This window comes from Rhodnius prolixus, unplaced genomic scaffold (assembly GCF_049639745.1).
Source record: "Rhodnius prolixus isolate KJV_2025 unplaced genomic scaffold, Rpr scaffold_3, whole genome shotgun sequence".
Lineage (NCBI taxonomy): Eukaryota > Metazoa > Arthropoda > Insecta > Hemiptera > Reduviidae > Rhodnius > Rhodnius prolixus.
In genome coordinates, this window is record NW_027411603.1 from 27,403,743 (window position 1) to 27,429,584 (window position 25,842).

The 25,842-nt window shown below is 31.5% G+C and overlaps 1 protein-coding gene across 6 annotated transcripts in view; it reads left to right on the forward strand.

Annotated features, from left to right (window-relative positions):
* Nucleotides 1–25,842, forward strand: part of LOC141452642 (nuclear pore complex protein Nup98-Nup96-like) — a 41,299-nt gene that overhangs the window by 12,025 nt on the left and 3,432 nt on the right. For 2 of the 6 annotated variants that reach the window (XM_074124987.1, XM_074124986.1), the window contains exons 10-30: nucleotides 448–556; nucleotides 1,507–1,653; nucleotides 1,842–2,170; nucleotides 2,885–2,959; nucleotides 3,737–3,846; nucleotides 4,087–4,332; nucleotides 4,848–5,101; nucleotides 6,378–6,563; nucleotides 7,733–7,811; nucleotides 9,244–9,366; nucleotides 9,473–9,667; nucleotides 11,890–12,056; nucleotides 12,917–13,186; nucleotides 13,646–13,868; nucleotides 16,837–17,025; nucleotides 18,212–18,446; nucleotides 19,129–19,404; nucleotides 19,831–19,986; nucleotides 20,712–20,858; nucleotides 22,085–22,182; nucleotides 23,018–23,261. In XM_074124987.1, coding sequence (XP_073981088.1) covers nucleotides 448–556; nucleotides 1,507–1,653; nucleotides 1,842–2,170; nucleotides 2,885–2,959; nucleotides 3,737–3,846; nucleotides 4,087–4,332; nucleotides 4,848–5,101; nucleotides 6,378–6,563; nucleotides 7,733–7,811; nucleotides 9,244–9,366; nucleotides 9,473–9,667; nucleotides 11,890–12,056; nucleotides 12,917–13,186; nucleotides 13,646–13,868; nucleotides 16,837–17,025; nucleotides 18,212–18,446; nucleotides 19,129–19,404; nucleotides 19,831–19,986; nucleotides 20,712–20,858; nucleotides 22,085–22,182; nucleotides 23,018–23,261 — 3,858 coding nt within the window. Of the gene's footprint in view, nucleotides 1–447; nucleotides 557–1,506; nucleotides 1,654–1,841; nucleotides 2,171–2,884; nucleotides 2,960–3,736; nucleotides 3,847–4,086; nucleotides 4,333–4,847; nucleotides 5,102–6,377; nucleotides 6,564–7,732; nucleotides 7,812–9,243; nucleotides 9,367–9,472; nucleotides 9,668–11,889; nucleotides 12,057–12,916; nucleotides 13,187–13,645; nucleotides 13,869–16,836; nucleotides 17,026–18,211; nucleotides 18,447–19,128; nucleotides 19,405–19,830; nucleotides 19,987–20,711; nucleotides 20,859–20,947; nucleotides 21,194–22,084; nucleotides 22,183–23,017; nucleotides 23,262–25,842 lie in introns of those variants that run through there. The other 4 variants (XM_074124990.1, XM_074124989.1, XM_074124988.1 and 1 more) reach the window with 3 other exon arrangements.

Genomic DNA, 25,842 nt, shown 5'->3' on the forward strand with positions numbered 1-25,842 from the left:
CTTAATAAGTTGTTTACTTTTGTATATTTTACACCTGTTAAAATAAAACGTCATAATTGCATAATATTTTACTTTCTATTTATTTGACAATATGATTGCCACATTTATTGCAGTTCATATGAAATTCGCTAAGTTCAAAAATTTGTTTGGTCACGAAAAGAATATTTGCCTTAAAAATTAGAAAATAAAAGTATTAAAATTCCTTATATTTTCAACATGACTCTTACCGCAATTGATATGAGTCCTTACATTGAAAGTTGATATGAGTCCTCCTATTTTTGGGTTGTATAATATTATTTGTTATTACAAAAAAAAAAGAAATTTCCAACGATATTTCAATTAAAAATTTTATTTTATCGTTTACAGCTGTAAGATTTATTTGAAAAATATTCATGTTTTATGTTATTATTTAGAATTTAATATTAATCCGCTTATTTAAAATTATAGCAGCGGAGCAGTTCCAGCTCAGTTCGTCAATCCGATTCATCAGCATCTTGCTACATTTACTGCATTACCTTATGGCGATTCTCCAATTTTCAGAAATGTTTTGAAAGCTGTAAGTACTATTTTATTAAAATATAATTTTCCCTAGTTTTAATAGTATTTCATTTAGTTTATCATCCACAGACATGTTTATTGTTCTATTATAAATTTCAATTAGAAAATTAATAACTAATTGACAATCCGTTATTGATTAGATCCAACAACGTACTTCTAAAATATCAAATGAAATTTTAACTTTTCCTATTTTTATTTGTATTTTTTTTTTTTTTTTTTAAATGTATAAGAAAATTACGAAAAATTTCGGAGGACAGTTCACTTGATAGCCGGTTGCAAATTAGTATGAAACTGACCCAAAGTAGATAGATTTTAAATGTCAGCTGTTACGATGACCTTGAATAATCCCCTCTTACTTCGTAACAAAAGTACAGTACTTACAGACCAACCAAGAAATGATTATTTACTTTCCAATAATCTCTATGAAAACAATCCAAATTCTACTTTTACTACAATAGAGTAGGCGGGTCTTCTTCTGCTTCTTACCCCCTCCAGTACACTAACTCCAAAAGTTTAACAAACAATAGTCGAAAAACTATCACAAACTTTCCTAATTTCATGAAAACTGCTCGATAAATTTTTTTAAAATTTTCATCAACTAACGACCTCACTTATATCTTCTACTTTGCAAATTTTTATCAGCGTATGTCTCTCAGAAACCAAAGAAATATTACTTGAAGACGGACACGATGTTCACTGTACAACACACACTACCAGACTTCGTTTTAGTTAATAGTTCAAATCAAATATTATTGTTTTTGTCGTAAAGTAATGTGAATAGTCTCTCTGTTTAAAATTTCCGAGAAGTTCTAGTTTAATGAAGCTTTCTTTAAAAAAAAATAAAATCTTGTTTATTCCTAATTTGAATTGCTTACTCCTTTCTCGGCACTTTAAACATCATATTCTTTTAATGTTGGAAGGTTACAATTTATAATTTATTTCTTTTAGTCATCTGGGGGAAAGGCAGATGAACTTTTAAAACCTACTAGTCCTGCTGCTCAGAAAGCTCTGATGTCTGGTCAAAACTACAAAGTTACTTCAAAACCTACTACAAAAATAAAAATAAAACCAATTGAAACAAATAATTTAACTAAGGTAAGTTTGGATCTCTGGGAAAATGTTTCCACAATGTATTCATTCATTAATCTTTGTATTTTGCATTTGTGAAATCCTTTTTTCAAAAGTTTTTTCAGTATTAGACTAACTATATATATAGTTATAGTTTCTAGATATAGAAATTAATATTAAAGAGAATTTAAATGAATTCTTTAATTATATTTTAGAAAGCACTTTTTGAAGAATTGGATGCTGAAGATGAAGGAATAAGTAATACTGGTAATACAGAACAATGGCCAGTTTTATCCAGACGACGACTGCTGATTAAACCTACGATTTCTTCTTATGCTGGGGACACCACTATATCCCCCTTGATATCAGCTCTTCAAAAAAGAGCTTCCCTTAATAATAGTGGCAATTGTGCAACAAACCTTCAAGTAAATAGCCCTACTGATGTAATTGGTATATCATCTCCACTTAAACATAGTACCAGTCTATTTAATTCATCGCCAAACCAAAGAGCAGCCTCATCTTCCACTCCGCAATCTGGACTCAAGTATGTATCATGCACAGAATTTAATGTTTAATTATGGGACACATCATTATGTTTGCTTAATATCTAATAAACTGAAGTTATTGAAAGTGTTAAAGGTTTCTCAAAATTACTAGTCACTCAAATGTTTGTATTTTATCATTCATCTAAAATTGTGAGAAATATATTTAATTTTTTGAAAAATAATTAAAAGTTAAAGTAGTTCCTGATAAACGAGTAATTAACGCCGTTGAATGAACGAACTGTTTTCTTTCGGAGCCAATTAGGGAGGTGATGGAATAACTGTTGTAAGGAAAAATTTTTAATAAGCTTCTTTTAAGGGTCCCAATTGAAAATTACCATTTGGTAGTAATTTTTCTTTCGGCTAAGACTTAGTATTAATTTAGAACAAATATTAAAAACTGTATAATTGAGCTATACTATGAGCTGACGACGAAGAAATTTGACTTACAAAAACGAATCTATGATTTAAAAATATGATTAGATCCGCAGTGGAAGATAATATCGATGATTTCATCCGTCTTGTTTACTTGCTTTGTTTACTTCAGTGCTGACTGAAAAAGAATGATTTTCGTTAATTCAACCTTCCATGAAAATCCTTTACCGGTCAGAATTAATGGAAACAAGCGTACTATGACAAATAAAATCAAAGTTAAATCTACATAGTTGATTTATTAAATATTTATTTTTTTTAAGATAAGCGTATATTCTGTGCAGGCTTGGGAAGGTTGATAGGGCAGGAACAGACGTGGATCCTCTTTCCCCCGTTGCATCTTCCTCCTTACAAAAAAAGTATGTTCATTTTTTTTTTTTAATTTCTGATTCATTTTATGGTTTCGATAGTTCTACTGCAATAAATAAATAAGTTACAGGAAAGTTTTTTTTAAGTTAGTAAATTGTAAATAGCTTTTCTTCAAGTTATACTATGATGTATCGCTAACATTAAAAATTGTACTTAGATTATATCAATTTTAAATATTTTACTGGGTCCAACTGATTACATTAGCTATCTGATGAATGATGCAACTTTTCAGAATTCTGTTCGGTTTTTCAGAAGTTGATCTTAAAGTTTTACACATTCTTCGTAGTGTTGCACATAGAAATATTACTTAATATTAAATATTTTTCTGCTAAATACATTTTTGGGATAGTATATTCTTCAAGCTTATCTACTATTATATTTTTTTAGTACAATCTCAAGTATATTAAAAGAAAAAAAAAATATTTTTTTTTAATCCAACGCCTGCACTTGCGATCCTATTTTGATCTGCTGGTCTTTGAGGCCTAATGGTTCTCTTTTTTCTGTTTTTCCTGAGAGATGAACACTGTCTTATCAATTAATAAATCAATTAAATTTTCAGTTATTAGAGGTATTTGAGGAACAGAGATATCAGAAATATCAGAGTATTTCAGAATGTTTGCTTATTAATTGGCATTAGTATGGCTCCAAAATTTAAAGTAGTTGATTAAAAGAACCTTTAATTTCACTCATAATTTTAAGAATATTCATTCTTTAGAAATTATACTGATAAAGAGAGGCATGATGAAAGTAATGTGTTTTTTTTAAAGAGTTTTATTCAAGAATGTTGATGGAGAAGTTAACAAAGGTATCACCGCAGAGTTGAGGTCAAAAGTTGCTAAAGAAACTTCTGCTGATCATTCAACAACGTCTAGTTCAGGTATTTAAGCGTTTTCAGTATAAGAGATTTATCTAGTCAGTCTCAGGTTTTTTAAAGCTTACTTCATGCCAAGATGAAAAAAAGTTACTTCACTAGAAATTAAATAAAATAAAAAAAAGCAAAATAATTATTTTAATACTAATTATTCAAATTAGCAAAGGGCAATAATTTAAACAAAACTTGTCAAAACTTGCAAATGTTTTCTTATGCTTTACTAAAAACATGTAATAATTTTTGTAGATTCTGATCAAGAGGAATCCATCCCGGCTGAATTGGATAATTCCAGCGAAGGTACTGGACATCCTACAGGGATTACACTTCGCCGTGCAGGCTATTATACTATTCCAACTTTAGATGAATTAGCCGGTTTGGTTGACGATCAAGGAAGGTGTATTGTGGATAACTTTACAGTTGGAAGATTAAACTATGGAAATATATTTTATCCAGATTCATTTGATGTATCTGGCCTTAATTTAGATGAGATAGGTATGTGTACTTGCATTTTATACATACGCACTATTCTCTTTTGTTTGCTACATTTTTTAATTCCTATTTGTTTTCTTAAGGGATCTTGTCCTAAAACCACCTTATGTCTTGTTTCTTTAGGGATGATCAAGAAGATAGTCGCATTGGTTTCTTAAGCTACTATTTTTTCTTTTATTCTTCTTTCTATCCAATACTGATTCCAAAACAAAGCACTTTACTCCTTACATGTTTGCCTATTTAACGCTAGATCTTTTAACACCTACCAAGCATTAGTTAAACAAAATGAAGCAGCAGAGTATAAAGGGAAAAATCAGTCGACGCACATAGAATCACCCATCAAATAGATTCCTTAGTAGAATCCGTTACTATTGGAAATTCTTATATGAATAACAAATTTTGGGGACTTTTGATTCCTGTGAACAAACTCAACTTTCCTTCTTCGTTAGATTGGAACCCTATATTTCAACTTTAAATTAAACAACAAACTTGAAATAACTATTCAAATTCAATTTCAGTTCATTTTCGCCACAAGGAAGTCACGGTTTATCCGAACGATTCTGTTAAACCACCAGTCGGTGAAGGTTTGAATCGCAGAGCTCAGGTTACTCTAGACCGTGTTTGGCCAGTGGATAAAACAACACGACTTCCTATTACTGAACCAACGAGAATTTTGGCAATGGACTACGAAAGCAAGCTAAGCAGAGCTTGCGCTAAGCATGGAACTAATTATGTCGAATACAGGCCGACTACTGGATCATGGGTTTTCAAGGTATTTTTCGTTCTAACTGATCTCCTGTGTTGATGATAATCGTTGATTTTGACCCGCCATAGGTTACATATTTTCTGCATTCGAATTTATAAATTATTTTTCTATTACTGTTAATGAAAGGATTTACATATAGATTATCTATGATAGAATGTTTATAAGTAATTAAACACGGAAATATTAGTAAAATAAAGTTAATGAGAATATAATAAAGGTTTTTTGTTTTTTTTTTTTTTTAATTGGTTAATAAAGTTCCAGAGTTATATTTTCAATGTATATGAATACTTATCAATGAATTCATAAATTAGAAAATTTAAAAAAGAACAATTTTAAATATTGTTTTCGTACAACCTGCTCATTAATTTGTTAAATTTAGAATTTAATAATTTTTTTTAATACAACAATATTTTACTAATTACAAACATTTTATCATAATTCCCACACTACATAAACTCTGTCACTCAGTAAATATTGAATGTATTAGATACATTCTTTAATTTTGGAAGTCAAATTCTTTCCGTATTTATGAATCACCCTCTTGATAATAAAAGAAAATCCGAGACTGTCAGAAATAGAGAAACATACAAGGGGTATTATTTAGTTAAAAAAAAAAAAAATTCTCGGTCGGCTTCTCATCATTAATGCTGTAATAATATTTATTAACTTTAATAAATGTTGACTTCTTGAAAGTTATTTCTACATGCTAAAAGGTCTGCTAGTCCGATGATTCTGTTGTTATTATTATTTATTTCGTAACAAACCGTTCTTGGTAATAGTTAAACATATATTTAGAAGTCATTTTTTAATTTCTTTTAGTTCAAATCGCTGGAGAATATTAAAGATTTTATTAGTCATAGCTCTCTTGTTTTGTTTAACTTGACCGGCATGGGTTTTCAAACTGCTTCAAAGATCACGTTTAGTGTTGAGGATCTTGACTTCCATTTAGAAAAAAGCTTCAACTATGTGCATACCCAATAATGATACTTTTGCATGTGACACGTGAGAGATAGGTTATAGCAGAAGCAAAATTATGTGCACTAAACTAATGAACCAATCTCTGCAGATGGATGAAAATCGTCTTTTAATTTTTGTTTGTTTTGTTTTGGTCTTTGACAGTAAAAGAACTATGGCCTAGCGATCTACTACTAACAAATTAATTTTTTTTGTTTTACATAGTTCAATCCATAGTTTTAATATAATTACACTCCATAGTAATTGCAAAGAATAAATCAAACTTTTATACACACAGATTTAAAGAAAATTACTATAATTCTTTTAGGTTGATCACTTCTCGAAGTACGGCCTCACTGACTCTGATGAAGATGATAATGGAGGAGTTGATATCAAAAAAATTAAATTGGGAGTAGCTGCGCAGACTGGCACCGCAATAATAAATGGAGCAGTCCCTCCTTTACTGCAACAGCAACAACAATCTGTACCTCAGTTGCAAATACCCTCCAAGCAGGTAAGGTCTTTAATAGCTTAAGGACTTTAGCGGGGCATTAATAATTATTGAAAGAATAAGTTGATGTTATTGTCGTTCCGTGCTAGTTCCATAAAATGTCTGGAATTAAATAATTAGTCCATCATTAAATGGGATGAGTTAAATACGCCATCAATTTAACTATTTTATTACTAGATATTCAACACCACCAATTAATTCAGACAATTTCAGCACAGAATGCTTTCGATGGATGGCACATGGTTTTTACCTCTCATTTGATTATTAATATTTGTATTTTAGCTTGCAAATCATCTGCTCCTTAAGACCTGAACTACTTTCTTTGCATTGATCTCGTTCTTCTTATTATAATAGTGCATCATCATATCTTTTTCTTTTTTTGATTGCGAATCCCATAGAAGTATTAACTTCATATCTTTTCATATAGCCTCCACGTACGTTTGCTCTCTTACTATAAAACTGTATCGTCACTTCTTTCCAGTCCGTTATCCACTATCTGATGCATCACATGATTTGCTGTCATACCGTTTTGTCAGCGATTTGGTTTCTTTCAAACATCTTTATTAATGATTCTTAACATAACTTCCTTTTTCATTTGAAAAGTGACGGTTTCATTTGTATTTCTTCAGTATTTTTATCTGACTTATTTTATTTTTTCGAAATATTCATCTGACTTCTTTTATTCCCTGCCGTAAATTTTATTTGCTGTTAAAATTTCACTGCGTTATGATTTTTTTCAAAAATTTCATTTTTTCTGAAGTTTCTTCTTTTTTGTCATCTTCACTATTTTCTTTTTCTCGTTAAAGCGCATTCATGATCAGTTCTTGATTCTTAATTGCGAATTTTTAAATATTTTTAGATTCTTTGTACGCGTTTCTTTATTAGTTCCTTTTATCTGTTTAGATTTCGAGTCGTTTGATCATCGTGTTTTTCTTCTACAGGTTTAATTTCATTATTGAATTCTTTAATACCTTCTTCTCTGTTATCATTGTTCCTTCCACTTCTTCACTTTCTTTCCCGATGCAAATAGTGCAGTCCTTCTCTTAACATCATTCATTAATATTTCTGTAATTATTTGGCTGATTCTGAGAATTGCTAAATCCTGTTTCTACGTATTACATAATTTTCTTTCCATAAACGTTACATTCCTCACAATTTTTTTTTTTTTTTAGGTTGAAGATGCTTTGACAGCTTTGATGGCGGAGGAAGATGAAGATATGGACGACGGGATTACAAACCCGTTTGATTTAGGTATACAAAAAATTATAGCAACATCTTTACTAAGTTAAATTTCTAGGACGTGTTTGATCTGAATAAAATGATAATGAATCATTAAACACTTTTGCAAAAATACTAAATAAAATTTTTAACTTAGTACTTGTTTAAGGGTACTATAAGTTTTGTGCATAGGTAATATTTTAGAATTTTAAATTAGGATTTGTCCTTTTTACGTGGTATTCATGGACAACTACTTATATCAAAAGCATTTCTGGGATTGTTGCTTCTTGTTAGTAAGGACACCAGTTCTTGAAGCAGCTACTTAAGAGTACTAATTAGAAGAGGAAAAATAGAAATTTTTCGTGAAATTGGTTAGGGTCCGTGATTAGTGCAAGCATTTAATACATCTACTATAAACTTAAGATCACATATGCTATTATTTTAGTGGGAGGTGGTACTAATTAAGCCCAAAATGAGGTCTAGTGTTAGTATTTTCACAAATGCGGATTTTATATATCTCTGTAGGCAGGATCCCAACTCTTTCTGGCTGAAAGTTTCGCCATTCTAAATTGGGCTACAGGGTTAAGATACAGCAACATAAAGGACAGAATAATTTTCATTTCTGAATGAAGACTGAGAAGCGGCCGAAACTTTTCTGTCACATCTCTTGTAAAAAATTTAAAAAGTGGCTCGTATGGAAATCTACTCAGCCTAATGGAGGTAGCTTTCTTACAAGTTACTGGATATCATATTGATTTCTGCCGATTGCACCTTCTTGTGAGGGATAAAATGGAATTATTATCATACTAATTTTAATCTTTATGGGAAGCCCTACTCTATCCAAAGCCTTAATGGGACGAAATCTTAAGGTAAACGATGTGGGACAGGAAGAAAGTGCAGTCGAGATGAATTTCTTCGCAAATTAGAGGTAACTTTACTCTTTCTTCTACTCATTCGAAGTGGATTATTTCACCAGTTATAGTAGCAATTAGCATTCGTTCAAAGTTTATCCGTTGCTTTCACCGCTATGTGCCCTGTCGCCGGCTCATTGAATGTAAACCCAATGAGTCCTGAAACCAATTTACTCTGCGAAACTACACTAACATCTGCTCTTGATCCACAGAGATCTCAGTCAGAGATTTATTACATGGAAGGTTACCATTAAACGTAGAATGTACTACACAACTTATGACGCAACTGCCCTCATTAATAAGGTGAGATCTGATGCGAGATGGAAAGGTTAGAGGCCAGGCGAACAATGTCGCATCACTTCTCCAATTGAGCTACTCAAAGCTCTATCATTTACCTCTTAAGTGCAGTACTACGTTAAATAACTAGATTAGTACCTTAAATATTCATGACAAAATATTTTTCAACTAAGCAAGAAATTTAAATATTCCACTATGTTTCTAATAAAATTATCTGAATAATTTTTCACCCTCTTCTTATGATTTTTTGTGTTTAGATGAAGAATTGGAGAGAAGAACTTTAAGTCCAACTGCTAAGCTTGCCAAACAAACTGGCACAAATGCTCGCAAGTTACAAATGATGAAAGCTTCATTTTTTGATAAAAATAGCTTTAATTTAGGTTGGTTTACAGTTAATTATTTCTCAGAAATACTTTTTTTAATAGATTTTTTCTAGCTGTTTTTTTTTTGAATAATTTTTTGAATATGAAAGTCTTCTTTTTCTAGATGGCGAATGTTTAGACTTAGAAGATATTGTCGGAAGAGATGACGATGGCATTGGTGAGGATGGCATGAACGAGATGAGAATGAATAGCTTCAAACGATTAACAGATACATTATCCTGGTATCATCGTCAAGGAGCCGCCGATCTATTAAATATGAGCCATCTAGCAGAAGTCGCTGACAGGAGAATATCTAAGGGTAGCCATTACGTTTTTAGATTACCTATCTTTCTCCCACATCAGACAATTAGTTTTGAATGAGTGTTGTGTGTATGTAGAAATGATATGATCCTTTTTCACCTACCAATAACTTGTTATTTAGGAAGATTTATTAAATTTCTTTTAATCTAATGTGAAAGTGTTTTTAAAAGAATTTATTTTAATTTAAGAAAGTATATTAGAATAAAAACATGTTCAACAAAATATATTATATATTATTGGTAAACGAAAAGAATTATTTGTACTTGTCTTACGTTAACTAGAGAAATTAAGGCAGTAAATGAATGAATTTTTAATACGTTATAAAGTTACTTAATAATTTTTACGTTGTTGATTGAATCTTTTCAATTGATTGAAATTTGGATTATTTTTTTTTACTTTCTCCTTTATTTTTTTAAATTTGTCAATAATACCTTTAATAAGTAAAATAGATCTATTGTTAAGAGAGCAGTTGTTCAACAGTGTTCAACCGCTTTTCGCTCCTTATGTAATTTTAACATTATAACATAGTAATAATGTTTCCCCAGCAGGTAAGTGCTTATTGAAAATGAGAGATGGTTAGATTGGAATAATTATGATTTTCTAAAACTTCTAGAAAACATTATAACCTTACTTAGGCCTTTGTGTTTAAATACTATAATAAAGAATGTTTATCAGAGAGGGATAAACAAAGAAAGGATTTTGAATAATCACATCCCTTTTTTTTTTTTTTTTGAACAAGCAATCTGAGTTGTTTAACGAAGGTTGACCACGCTGCTTAAATTTAAAATCTTAAGGTTTATTAAGGTTAAGTGCTTCACTTATCTCTCAAATACTGCTTATAAAATTGACAAATCATTATTAAGGTATTCATTACATATTCATCGGTTTTTACAATCTCACACTGCTACCTGGAGCGTTCTTATCTAGCTGTACAGTGACTCCCTTATAATTAATTAGTTTATTTAAGTTTAAAAAAATCCAAATTTCTGATTAGTGAGGCAATCAAATTAGCAAGTTATAAGCACTTGTAATTTAGCAATTCTTACAAGTCAGTCACTATTAAAAACTACCATCACAAAAGGCGATCAAGTAGCTAACCCCATTTTAAAGGTTTCGTGCCATTGTCTTGTACATAAAAAGAATTTTATTTCTTTTCGAACTTTTATTTCGGTCTTCTGTTTCTCAGGAACTGAAGGAATGTTTAAAAGACAATGTCCCAGAAACAAAAACCACTTATGTTATAAAACCTTTTTCATACATACAATTAATGTTGGAGTACATAAAATGAGCAATGAAATTATGGAAAATTATAAATATTAATATCGATTTAAAAAGTTTGTTCTGATGAAAAAGAGATAAAAATACAGCAAAGCGAAAAACTTATACTTTAAAAAAGGTTATATTTCAATGTTTTGCAAAGTGAGTGTTAAATAAGCTGGTTTGCATTACAGTTATCCGAATCTCGCTAAAATCAGCAAGACGCTCATTCATGACTCATTCAGAAGATTTCATAGACAAGGCATCGTCATGATGAAAACTAATTTTCGCACGAATGAGAGGTTAAAACAGAAAGCTAGCTCGCTAGATCTACTTACATAACTCTGGATACTCCTTCTTTTAATTTACAATAAAATATAAGCCAACTTACTTAGAACGATTTGCACACTAATAAGAATGTTAAGATCCTAAGTTTTAACCTTCTTGAGGACCGGCTGGCATGGGTGATTCAGTGTAGCTGTTCATAGGAGCTTTCTGCTTATTGTAATTTTAAACAGATTTTTATAGTAGGTAAACCTGTAGGGTTGAAAAAAAAATCTTTGTCTTTTCTAATGAAAGCTTCCTTTATGTTTTGATTATCTGTAGGTTTAGGATATGTTACATAGTGAGCTCGCGAACTAGTGCAATCAGACAATACGTATAAGGGCAATTGAGAGTAACATTTGGTTCCTTTTATTTAGTTTGGGCCTACATTTTAAACGTAATAAAAGAAATATTTATTTCAGAGAAACGATTGCCGATATTTATGCGTACCTGTGTACCTGAAACACTGTTGTTACAGAACAGTAAAGCTTATTTCAAATTATACGAATAACTGAATGAACCATGATATCTTTAATAATTTTTTGCAGTAATAGCAATTTTAAATTGTTTTTCAGTTTTTTGTTATTTTAACCTCTATGTTAATAATATTTTATCATAATTTACTTTTTAACGAAATAGATGATCTAATGAGGCTAGAAAGGATTTCTGACCAAGAAGTACAGCCACTCCATGTGATCCCAGCAGAAGAGGATAGTGTATTGAAGCAGTCAAGTGATTTAGAAAATAAAATTTTTCCATATATTAGGCCAAAAATTTATGAACTTCATTATTTAGGAAGTGGAGAGGTGCGTTTATTGATAAATATATATTGTTTTCTAGGCTTACTCAATTTTAGTAAAGTATTAACTAAGTTACAATTTTTTCTTTTTATCTTTTTAGGATAATTAATTTTATAGTTCTGATTCCAATTTTCAACTAATTAAAGTCCACGTTTTCGGATTCCAATTACGTCTATCTAAAAATAATCTTAACTACTTTAATGCTCGCTATTGAGATCTCAGCAACTGTAGAGTGTGATGTAAAATTTTATTCACCAAACAAATGATTCGTTCCCTTGATATGGAAATTCGAATGCGATAAGAAACAAAACGTGATAAGACGGATAAAATCTGGTATTATCTAGCACTGCAGGCCACATAAAAGCTAACATAAGAGCCTGTCAAAGTTTGTTTGAAATATTTTCAGAGGGAAATTAATTTTGTGTGCTTACCAAAACCTTGCTTAAAAGGGATGGACGGATAAACAGCTCTGTCTCCTTTATAAATCAAGAATCATGAAAAGCTCTTCTAACATTCCAACTTGAAGAAAAACCGAAACTTCCTTCATTACAAAGCAGTGTTCTGAGTGTATGACATTTGATTGAAAATAGCCCCATCTATTTTATACGTGTTTTGCTATCTGCAACAATAATCCTTTCGACACTTTTGGACAAGTGATTTTACCGGTATTAGGGATTGTTTTGGTAGATTTAAGTTTGAATAACAATTTTACCCATAAGTTGTACGAACTATTAATAAAGATCTCAATAAATGTAGTCATAAAAAATTAACAGTTCACTTTGTAAGAACCCCATTTAATATCGTCTCCGTTAATTTAATTACAAGTTTTTTAATTTTTAATCTAATTTTAAAAAAATTAATTTCAGGTTAGTAAACCTCGAGACATCACACAACCAGATCCTTACTTATCAACTAAATATATAGTGGATTTAGGATACTTCAAAAGGTTTTCTTTTAAAGTTGGCGTAGGTCCACAGAATCAGTTTATAACTCTAGCATCTGCCAACAAAAAGATGAAAGACAGCATTACTTTACAAAATCCTCTAACTTCTCCAGACTTCGCTTCGCTAAAAGTATTTTGTCCAGTTGCTGTGGCTACAGGGTCGCCAGTTGGCCAGTATAAAGCTAGATTTCAAGTAATTACTTTTCTTTTTTAAATATTATAACTTTTAAGATCATATTGCAATGTGTCTTTAAGCGCGTATTTCGATTAAAACTATTTTATTTAATATTATTGTTTCATCTAAAAATAGAATTACCTACTTGGATGTAATAGTTGCGTTATGAATATCTAGATGCCATTTGCAATAATATTTCGTGGTAGAAAATTAATATAATTCTAGCGTTTCTCAGATTTGTTTGAATTATGTAAATGTAATTTTTCTCCCCTCCCGGGAGGTAGTGTGATAAAGAAGATACATTTTGAGTGTATAATCAAACTTTTGTAGATTTTTTTTTGGCAGAGAGATGGTTTTGGAAAATGATCATTATTAGACAAAAGGCTGATAACATAACCGTAAAGATTGCAACAAGTATTGTTAGTTTTTTACGGTTATAAAATCAAATGTTTACTTTTGTCTCATATATTTTTATAGGAAAGTGTAAATCTTCACCTTGAAGCAGCATTGACTGAAAGTATTATTGAACAAACCAAAAATGGACCAAAAATTATTCCACGACCTGGTACTGCTAGCCTGGAAGCTCATTATTTGATTTCTGGTGCAGTAGGGAAAAATTTTGAAGATCCTCACTTTATCTTGGCAAATAGGGTATTTGGGCTGATGCATGCATTGTGGGCACAACATGAAGGTATGAAAGGTATGATTTTTGAAGATTTACTCTATAGTTCTATAAATTCTGATAAATAGTTTGGTATTTATTATTTTCTGCTAACAAAACTTATAAAATCCACATCATTCAAGTTAAATTTAAAAAGTAATCTCCTGTTTTAGACATACTTTTGTCATTAAATAATTTTATTTGTTTCTAAAAATAATCAAAATAATGCGCAGTAAATCATCCTGAATAATTTAGAATCGTGAGCACACTACAAATGACGGCTTTTGCATCATTTCTTGTACTTTTCGGGGAAAAAAAAGTCATTCGTACTCCTTACAGAACGAGGAAAGTGCCCTGTTCCCACTGGTGATACAATGACACAAAGCGCCCCTCTTGCAATAAGTAAGTATTGGCTTTATGGATCTTTTCTACAATGTGTTCGCTATACTATTTGTAATCACAACCATGGGTTCTTATTTAAACAAATAATGTTAGCAACTATAAAGTAATTAGGGACTTAATTTTCTTATTGAGCGCTTCCATTGAGGCAAATGAAAACATCAGCTTATATTTAATAAAAACATGTACTTACAGAAAACGGTGACCATGTTTTGTCTCAGCTAAGAATTCTCGGAACTGTTCGCTTTCATTGGAGATAGTAGTTATCTTCTTATTTCGTGGGTGGGCCCTCCCTCCCCCTGTCTTCTTCCATTTTGCTGCCAAAAAGAAACCTTTTTTAAGGTGCCATTGCAAAAAACCATGAATATTTTTCAATTTTCTTTTACTCATTTATCTTATTTGTTTTAGAGGTTTTCACGTCATTTCCTTTTCTCCTTTGAGAGTCTTTGTAATCCAGAGATCTTCCTTTTTTTGTTTAAAGCTCAGGAAAATAATAAAAATTTATTCCCAGCCTTATTTCGCTCGCCCAAGAGTCCTAATTTAATCTTTGGTATTTGCGTCTTGAACAGTCGTGTTTCTTGTTTACCAGCAAAATTGTTTAGATTAGATAGTAAAGTTAGACTTTTTTTTTGAAGATTAACAGAAATTTTAACTAAATTAACTTTTTTAGAACACTACTTTTATTTGTATTCGCAATTTATAGCTGCAGAAATTCGTGAATTCATAATGAAAATAGACTCCTAAGATTTAGTTATTAATAAAAGGGCTTATTACGTACAATTTTTAGAGTTTACAACGAAGATCAATTTACGACATTTATAATGGCATCAAGGTAAAGATTTTAGTTAACCTTCTATAGATACCCAAGACGGCTCTTGCGTAATCAATGAATTTTTTCTTTATGAAATCAAATTTCTTGTTTCATGTATTTTTAAAATTTAACCTCCTCTCGGAGTATACCTTAAGCAGAACTTAAGTCAGTAGTTTTTAACTTATTACAACGTGCCCCCTTCTTTTATTTAATATGTACAAGGCGTAAACCAGTCTAATTATTCTCGATATCCAAATATTTATTATTAGATACATATATAATTTTGTTCCAATCAAGAAAAAAAAAAAATTATCCAAAAGGTTCAAAAATTCCTTTAAAAAACTTACAGTTTAACAAATTATAGGGTTGATTTTAAAGTTACACAAATCAGCAAGTACCCAAAATTTCATTCATACATCCATCAGCTCGTAATTTCAGCCATATAGGAACGTTCGAAAAGGCGTTTTAATTGAAATTTTATTAAAATTGATATCATTTAAGTCAGTTTACTGCTTAAATATTGTTTTTATATTGTTTAATTGTAGAACTAATCAGTCGAAACGTTATTTAATTAGCAAATCAGAATTTTATTATTGTTATTGAACATCATAATAACTTTCTTGGTCTACATTTATCACAAAAATCTGACAAATTACATTAACAATGCTCTTAAAAGGAATGACGTAACTATAAGAGTATTGTCTTAAAATAATCCTACAAAGCTTTTACACATAGGTTAAAATAGATTAATTACTTGGGCCCAGGAAAATAACATCCTTTCCGATGTACAGATGGGTTTCCGCAAGGGCAGAATATAAACGAATTGTGTTTTTTATACACTCCAGTATCGTAAATTGGTTGAAGAATACCAAAAAAAGGTATGTATACGTTATCTATGTGGATTTCAAAAGAGATTTTAGCACCTAATACTAATCTGCGGATCAAACTTCACGATTAGAGTAGGTTTAAAATTTATCAGATCAGAATCTTGCAGAACTTATGTAAAATTTGAAATATACATTTTATAAAAAGTCCTATTAGGAGATAAACTGTCACAGCTCCTGTTTTATCTGTACATATCCCACCTAATTGACTATTTAAAGCTTATGCTTTAGTTGATCTTATTACAAATTGTTTGATCTTATTTAATAATTTTTTGGCAATAGCGGACTTCGAGAATGATGCCCAGAACAAGCTGTGGGTTCTCGAAAATTTTTGTTATCTTAATGTTCTGAGGGAAAACACAAAAAAATCTGTGATAGTATCTTTTCATAAATCTGTATTTATTACAGTTGCAAAATAAATAAACAAAAAAAAATCTGGAAAAGTTAAAAATACAGGAAAATTTTAAGCTGGAAAAAAACTAATGGTTCTAAATTCACTTATTTGATACAGCAGTATGAATCAAAATATTTGACTTAGTTCATTATAATGCTGAGTATTATAGACGAAGTTATCGGGCTTCTTCTCATGCAGCAGTGGAGTTTTAAACAAGTTTTCGTTTTAATTTTGTTATTATTATTATTATCGCGGATTGTATCTGTCGTAGAACACATTTTTTGTATTCCTGAACAATTTCATCCATCATCACAGATTCAGAGAAGTTGACTTCAATTAAATTAGGGTTTTAACCCTGCCTTTCTGTCTCTTAAAATGATTGTTGAATCTTAACTTCTACTTTTCTTTTGACTGATGGCTGAATTAAATTGCTATAAAGACTAGATAATTTCCGGATAACCTCCTTATTCTAAGCAAAATTTTTCCCTAATAAAACCTTTCTTATCAATTTGTCCATAGGTTGCGACGCTAGTGGAGATGATCATTCATGCTTGATGATACGAAAGAATGCAGTTTCGGAGTGGTTGGAATCTACTTTATCAGATGGTGTGTTACAAAAAGCAGAAAGCAGCAAAGGTCCATCCGCAATATTTACATATATGACTGGATTGAAACTTGCAGACGCTTGTGAAACGGCACAGGATATTCGTAAGTAGCTAATTCTTAAGCTAACTTGATTCTATTCAAAAAACAAAACAGAAAAAAAGCATGCAAAAATGAAAGTGGTTAGTTCTGTGAGAGCGCATTGGACTCGCGAGAAGATCTCGAGTCTACTGCGGTGAATGCCCCAGCCAGCCTCTCAGCAATATGGCGGGAGTGAACTGTGGTGGCTTTGAGCGTCTATGACCATGTAAAAAATAAAAACAGGCAATCCATTGTTTATAGCTGGGTTGTTGTGAACTACTAGAATGAGAAGGAGCTAAGTATGTAGCTAGTGATGGTGAGGAAAAATTCATGGAAGTAGAATACTGCTTTTTTTATTTTTTTTTTATTTTTAGTTTTTGGCATTGGCTTCCGCCATACAGCCAGCATCGTCTAGGTGCTTATCACTAGAATATCACTCACTCTCCATTCTTACTTATAGATACATTCACTTCACACATTCATCATTCTACTATATACCGCTATTTACATAAACTACTGCTAATGGATGGAGCAGCACTCTGTGCTCCTACCATCCTTCTACGAGCTTAACCAAAATTAAAATCACGTAATCCTTCTCTAAGCATTTTCTTCCATTCTTACTAATTCGGCTATCGCTAGAATACTGCTTAGAAATTCTTTTATGATGTATAAAAATCAGAGATACTTCTGGAATTTGGATTTAGGTCTTGTTATCAGGTAATTGTCCTGCATTCTTCTAATAAATCGTCTTTCCTTATCCTATCGAATGCAAGCTTCAACTGCTCAACTTTCATATGGGCTACTAAAATGTGAACCCAATAAATACTCCCTTCTAGCATTTACACGATCTAGTGGTACTAGCAATAGAGACCGAGTGCCGGCTTTCGGGCAGCGATTTCTCGTTTGACAACTCTGACCATCACCGTACAGTGAGCTTAAGAAGCTCTTAGGAAGAGAAAATGTATGGGCTAACAGCTAGATTCGAACCCATGATCTCCGAGTTGGAATGCAAGTATTCGCTGACCACTCACCTTCCTTATTATTATTTTTTTTTTTTTTTTTGGCGCATCGACTGCTGAGGTCATTAGCGCCCGTTATTATTATTATTATTATTATATTATTATTATTATATAATAATAATTATTATTAATGTCTATAGCATAAATTTACTTACGGTGAAGATTTTTTTTATTGTGTGATTATGATGTAGATGATCTTCAATTATCACTACTTATATCTCAAGCGGGAGGTTCACGAACAGTTCGCGAGCTAGTACAACATCAGCTAATACAATGGCGGGAAACTGAAGCAGATCGGCATATTAATATTGACAGACTGAAGTGTTATCTACTGATCGCTGGATTGCCAATCCATCAAGCAAGTAACGGCTTCATTAATACCTGCGAACACCAGGATTGGTTAACATCATTTGCTATTCATTTCTGGTAAGCCACTCGTATGTACTAATTAAATTTTATTTTTTAGCCTAGATCATGACTTCGCCACCATAAGTGCTGCTACAAGCAAAGCGTGGGAGTCCAGAGTTTTGGCTTGCCTAACCGTTGATTGTGCCCAGTTTGAACAGATGCTTTAAAAAAAATAACGTAATTTTGACAATAAACTGAATTTTTTTTTTCATATTTTAAATTACCATAACTTTTAAAAAACCTAACCGATTTCAAATTTTTTTTTTTTTAGAAGCTCAAATACTATAAAAATATGCAAAAAAAAAAAAAATATAACGTTCCATTTGAAAAAACAAAGTTGTATGATGTATCTCGAGATACAGGGGTTTAAAAAAATGGGCCAATCACTGAAAATAAACTAGACTAAAAATGATTAAATACCTTTTTTTTATTTTTTCGAAATTTCCCGCCGTTTAAAAAAAAAAGTGGGTAGAGCATATAACTCTGGTCATCCTGTATATGTATACATATACTAGATGTCTAGCTGTTACAATGAAAGAAATGCCTTAAATTTAAGTGTGGCGGAAAATTAATATCTGTCATTATGTCTGTATATTGCAGTATATAAGGAAGAAAAAACAAATCACTTGACAAATAAATATCATTTATGAAATTTAGAACTTATACTTTCAAATTACATTTTCATTCTTAATGTACGCAGGTTTGTAACGTCTGCAAGCAGTACAGTTACTGATGCTCTGATCGCTTATGATGAAGCATATAAAGGAGATAACGGCTATGCAGTTCTACCTCTACCTGGCTACAATAAGGATTATGAGATACAATTGACAAAATTTGTTGGAAACAAGGAAGTTGTTGGTCATTGTTATGATATTTTCTACCATTTGTTGCATCTATTTTCAGAAAAATCTTACCCATTAGAGCAAATATTAAATCCAGCAACACATACACCAGATCTTCTTGACTATAGAATTGTGTTAGTATGCATGGTATTTATATGTTTATTTTGAGAGTTGATGGTGGAGCATTTGACGAGAAACTTAATTCTGGTGGAGAGAGTGATCAGACGCATTCTCAGATCATTTTATTTCTCTTTTTTTTTTGGACTCAGGGGTCATTTCAAATGGAAATTTCCGGTGAAAGCACGATTACGGAAATTTGGTACAATCTCTGCACTTCTTCTAACCAGTATTAGAGGAAGTAAAAATGATAGGTTATGCATGTATTGTCTTAAGTTTAAAGGAAGTTGGTGCAGCCGTTAAAAAAAAATACTGTTTGCCATCAGTACATGGAAAAAATCACTTCCATTTAAGTCACAAGAATAATATGAAAATATTTTTATTCCCTGTGAAATTTCAATGAAAATAATCATATCAATTATTTTATTTATTTATTTTTACAGATGGTTGGTTACGAGGTTGCTTTCGACCATCGGTTATTCCCATTTATCTGAACATTCTGCTGCGATTATTCATTCCAGTTTTGCTGATCAGCTTGAGACATACGGATTGTGGGAATGGGCTGTTTTTGTATTACTGCATCTTACAAATGATGTGAGGTAAGGACTACACTGGATTTTTTTTAATGTTCATAATATAATATGTTCTATTAAATGTTCTTAATACAGTTTGATTAAATGTTTGTGGGTGGTAGTGCACTACTTTAACTGTATTGTTCCTTCTTTAGAGTCAGGCGTGCCCCTACTACACCTCGTCCAGATATCCTAGAAATTCTAGGATCCGAGAGTGTATCAAGGTGGTATGGCCACCTACAGCTCTTGGAAACTCCTCAGGTATGTAAATTTCCCAAAATAAAGGTTTCAGAATCTTCCATCGATAGTTGCGAGGTGATTACTGTTTCATCCGCAACTACCATCTCATTCTAGACCCAGCTTCTTCAAATCCCCATTGCTCAGCTTCTTGAGGCTTCTCTAAGCCAACAATACTCCGCGAGGAAGCCTGTCGCTTGCGGAATTTATCTTTACTCAGACCTGTTTGGGAGTGCAGCTCCATAGCCCTCTACTCCCTTTTGTTAAAATATAATGTATGAGTTTTATTGCTAGTTGGGTAGTAAACGCTTGTGACTTATCAGCTCATTCTGCAGCAATTCTAACTTAAAACTTTCTCTAAAATGTTTCATACATTCATCTTTAAAAGATGGTCAAGTTACAAAAAGTAAGTGCTCCTTAATATTTGAATAACTCCTATTTGTTCACAACATATTTATCGATTCCCATTTAGGTTCCACGTAATTTGTTCGAGTATTTATCATTTTTGATTTCAGACGAGAAGCAACTGTGCGACAAGTGATTGATCGATTCGTGACTGTTGAAGAAGAATGTCCTAAAGAATTATTCCTAATTCAAAGACTGTCAATCCCAGAATCTTGGATTTATGAAGCAAAAGCTACGAAAGCCAAATACCTCAAACGGTAATACATACGTAACAGTCTTAACTTCATAATTGGAACACTCTATTAAAAAACTATACTTTAATTGAATATCATTTTTCTTATTCTAGGTATTACTATTAAAAAAATATTTGAATATCTTAATTAGGAGACGCTCCTAAAGAATTCATAGGGTCCTTGAGAAAGTTAAAGAATACTAGTCACTTTTTAATCAGATGTAAATTTACACTTAATAAATTATTTTTCACCATTCATTTACTAATTATTTATTAAAATATATTTTAAAATCGCTTATAAGGAATCACAAAGTAATATTATAAAGAAAAGCAAGAAAAACCGTTCAGATCACATGACATTTCTTTTACTGTTAGAAAATTTTGTTCAATATCTGAATTTTTAAAGCACGTCATTCAACTGACCACACAATTAATTTACACTTAAAAAAGTTCAAAAAGAAAAAAAAAAGAGATCTCAATATTTAACAGAAATCATCCATAGATAAAGTCTGCTCGTACTAGGTTTTTGAATTGGTGAATTCGAGAAAGGAATATTGCCTTAAGAATGATTTCAAATGGGTTTCTTTAAGTTGAAAAAAAAAAAAAAATCTGCAACTTTACAATAACTGTAATTATCAGACAAGCCAAGTTAGGGGAAATTATTTACTTTTCTTTGCTTAGATTTAATTCATTGAGGCTTCGTCCGCACTTGTTTTTTGTGATAAAATCGATAGATCTGTGATGATTCATCGATAAATATAATATTGCAGTTTCCTTCAAGTATTATGGCTTTTAAACTTAAGTATTTAAATCGAAACCGATGACAATGAAAGAAAACAAGGGTGCTTGATAGAATAAAATCATTGGACAGTTAATGTTGCATTTATAAAATTTATTGGTTTCGTTCTGGGAACTTAGAACTGTATCTAGTCAACGAGTCTCATGAACGAGCCTTAGAAATGGGGATCAAAAGAAGATCCCATCATCTATCAACTTTGGTCAACATGGATTACTAATCATTATTAAAGCGCCTCATAATAGAGGATACTCGGCCAAAAGTGCTTCGACTTCTTCAGTTCCCATAATGTTGAATAATTTTTGGTTAATCGCCTTGCAATCCAGAGATTCCATAGCAATTCAATATTCCTCTAGTTTTGTATTTTATTGTATATTAAAATAAAGTATTGCTGTGTCCAAAATTAAGAGACAACTTTACTTAATTTATTATTAAAATGATGGTTGTCATTTCAGTTATGAGGATGCAGCTAAATATCTCATCAAAGCTAGTAAGTGGGATGAATGCCATAAGTTAGTCATTGAACACATTGCCTCCAAAGCGATAGTAAATGGTAAGTCATACTATTTATTTTTATCCATTATTTATTTGTTCTATCAATAGTAATAATGCACTGGAATTGTAAGTCATAGATGTAAGTATATTAAACATTATTAAATAGTATTCTAAGAAAAGGCAAATCGGTACATTTAATCTGGATTAAGGGCCATACAGGTCTGAGAGGAAATGATATCATGGATCGTAAAGCCAAGGATGCGATCTCCTTACAAAAAGCATCTCCATACTCAATGTTAGTCTCCGATATTAAAAATTATGCAAAAGCGGAGTGCTGTACAGAATGGCTGCGAATATACGAATTGTCAAAGGCGAGAAAATGCCAATCTAGTGTCCCCAAAAGACCTTGGTTTTACTGATTCAAAAACTACAATAGGAAGTTTGTTAGCACAGTCATTAGAATGAGGTTTAATCACAATTGTTCGCCGCACCATCTAGCCAGGATTGGGGTGGAAACATCTCACCAGTGTTCCTGTACTTCTGGAATTATAGCAGACACCAACCATCTAATCCTGGAATGTGCTAACAATACTAAAGGAAGGGAACTATTGTGAAGGGCTGTGATAGCGACTGGATATCCGTTACCGGCCTATTTAAATACTATTCGGGCAGCTGATGATGGCAGCATTTACATAGAGCTCTTTGAGTTCATAACAAACTAGATAATTCTATAAACATTCAACATACTAAAGAAGCTTCGAAAGAAGAATGTAAATGGCTAATTTGCTCAAGAGGCCAATAACAAAAAAAAAAACTTTTTTAATTTGTTGCAAACAATTTTACAATTGATTTTTTTATCCCCAGTAACCAGAAAATTATTTTTCTTGTTACAGAACGTTATGGCTATCTTGAAGATTTATTCAGTCAGTTGACTGAAAAATCTCACTTAATTACTGGTTGGTCTGGAGGCGGTGGAGGTACTTTACTTGATTACCTTAGAGTTGTTAGAAAAGTAGATGAATTAGTTGCTGCAAGAGATCATAATGCACTGGCTTATCATTTGGAAGAGATGCAACCGCAATTAACAAACCTTTGTCGCAGTATCAAGTTGGTTCCAAGTAAAACACCTTTGGACAGGTATTTAGAAACTTTTAGGAATTTCAAAAAGTTAATAATTTTATTAATAATGTAGTGAGTGAGTTATCATTATTAACGTTAACACTCGTAATTTCTCGCGATTTTAACTACTATCTTGAATTTATTAAAATATCAGAACGTTTCATGGCTCTAACTCCCTAGTTCTTAATTGCTATCCCCATCAAAGAAGGAAGCAAGAGATGCGTTTTAATTGTAACTTCAACTGAAAATTCTTAATTCAAAAGTCCAGATCATTTTTTTTCTTAGCCTTTGTATCTACAGGGTGTATACGGAGGAGTTGTCGAAACTTCGGGAGGTGATTCAGCAGCTCAAATGCAACAAAAAATATTCTTTTCACTTTGGCCCGATTCTCAATAGTGTCCAAGATATTGGCTTTTTTAACTTTTCCGACCGTAGTCGCGTTTTTCACCATAAAAACGGCCGTAACTTTTCTATCCTTTATCCTACAACAAATCTGCTTATTCCAAACGAAAGAGCATTGAATTTCCTATAAATTTGCTTGGTACAGAGCGTCAAAACGATTCTTATAACAATGCAATTTTTACTTGAATGTCTAAATATTTTGTTCTCGATGATTTTTGATAAAATTTTCAGCTGCATTTTCTCAATGGTTAATGAATCAAGGAATCACATAATTTCAGAAAAAGTTGCGCATTTATTGAGCTTCAAGACCATATGGATTTTTTTGGTTTTTAATAAAACCCTACCCCGAACAGAGGGGTGTAAATGCAGAAAACTGGGATTTTGGGAACTGACTTTTCATTACTAATTTACAATTGTTGGTGCAACTTATTTGAATGACATAATGGAGGTTTTTTTTTTTATCAAAGTTAATTAATAATAATTTAAAAATAAAATGGTTGTATTCTTTTTGTTCCTTCTCCAAAAATTGATTAGTTTTGAATTATTATTAATTAACTTTGTTGAAAAAAAAAAACCTCCATTATGTCGTTAAAATGTGTTGCACAAACAATTGTAGTCAAGAAACTAAAAATTTGCTGAAATTCTTTCCCACTTCTTTGTTTGAATAGTTGGAACGATTTTTGAGCAATTTTAACTAGGCACCTGCCTATTGTACTTTTTCACTTCTGTGTTTTATTGCTACTTTATTTTTTACTTCCGTTTTATTAAATAATAATTGTGAAAAACTAAAATGGTAAAAATTGATCTTTGAGTAAATTAGTAATGAAAAGTCAGTTCGCAAAATCACAGTTTTCTGTATTTACACCCCTCTGTTCGGGGTAGGGTTTTATTAAAAACCAAAAAAATCCATATGGTCTTGAAGCTAAATAAATGCGCAACTTTTTCTGAAATTATATGATTCCTTGATTCATTAATAATTGAAAAAATGTAGTTGAAAATTTTAACAAAAATCATAGAGAACGAAATTTTTAGACATTAAAGTAAAAATTTCATTGTTATTAGAATCGTTTTGACGCTCTGTTCCAAGCAAATTTATAGGAAATTTAATGCTCTTTCGTTTGGAATAAGCAGATTTTTTGCAGGATAAATAATAGAAACATTACGGCCGTTTTTATGGCGAAAAACGCGAATATCGACGGAAAAGTTAAAAATGCAAATATCTCGGACACTATTGAGAATCGGGCCAAAGTGAAGAGAATATTTTTTGTTGCATTTGAGCTGCTGAATCGCCTCCCGAAGTTTCGACAACTCCTCCGTATACACCCTGTATAGTTTCTCTTCTATTCAAAAAAGTGATTCCGTCTTTATTTTACATTTTTCTTTGCGGTGATGGATTTAAACACTATAGCTCATTGTTGGAAAGATAACTTTGAGGTCGGTGAGTTTCTCTTTGATTTAATCCAAAATTTTATTTTTATTTCGTAAAAGCTGTGATTTTTAGTAAAAGCTAAAAATTGATTAAGGATGACTAAAAGCCAGCTACATTTGGAAATTAGGAACTGTTGGAACAGCGTTCACTTATTGAAGCCTTTACTAGTTCTATACGCAGACCTCGGTTGCTAACATTCGCTGTCATTACAAAATAAAATACACCAAGACAGTGAGGAAAATATTAATCTGCCTCTAACTAGCATAATAGATGAATTCAGCAGGATGTACTCTATTTTTTGGTGCTCCGTTTGAATATATTATTCGACTTTTGCCAGTATTTATGAAGAATATAGTCTGTGCTGATGAACTTTTCCAACAAAGTTGCCTTCACTTAAAATTTAACGATTTAAATGCTTTCTTTATTGCTTCTGAAACACCACAGTAACTGTAATGAGTTTAGTTGTACACGGTTTGTACCTTAGAGTTGATTAAAATTCCTTGATTAATCTCATTTATTACATTTAAATTGTTTATTGTTCGAATCATCGGTATGGAAAAAAAGAATAGTTCAGATCTTAGTAAAATTACTCATGTTGTATTGGCAAGTGGCGGACTAAGAACCTTAACTATTAATTTGATTATTTTTAATATTTTCGTCTCAGAAGCTCATTGCTGAGCACTGTTGTCTATTAAGTATTTCTACTTTCCCTGAAAATTATACTGAATGTTTTTAGTGCCAATGACAGATACTGAAGTGCTAAAAAAG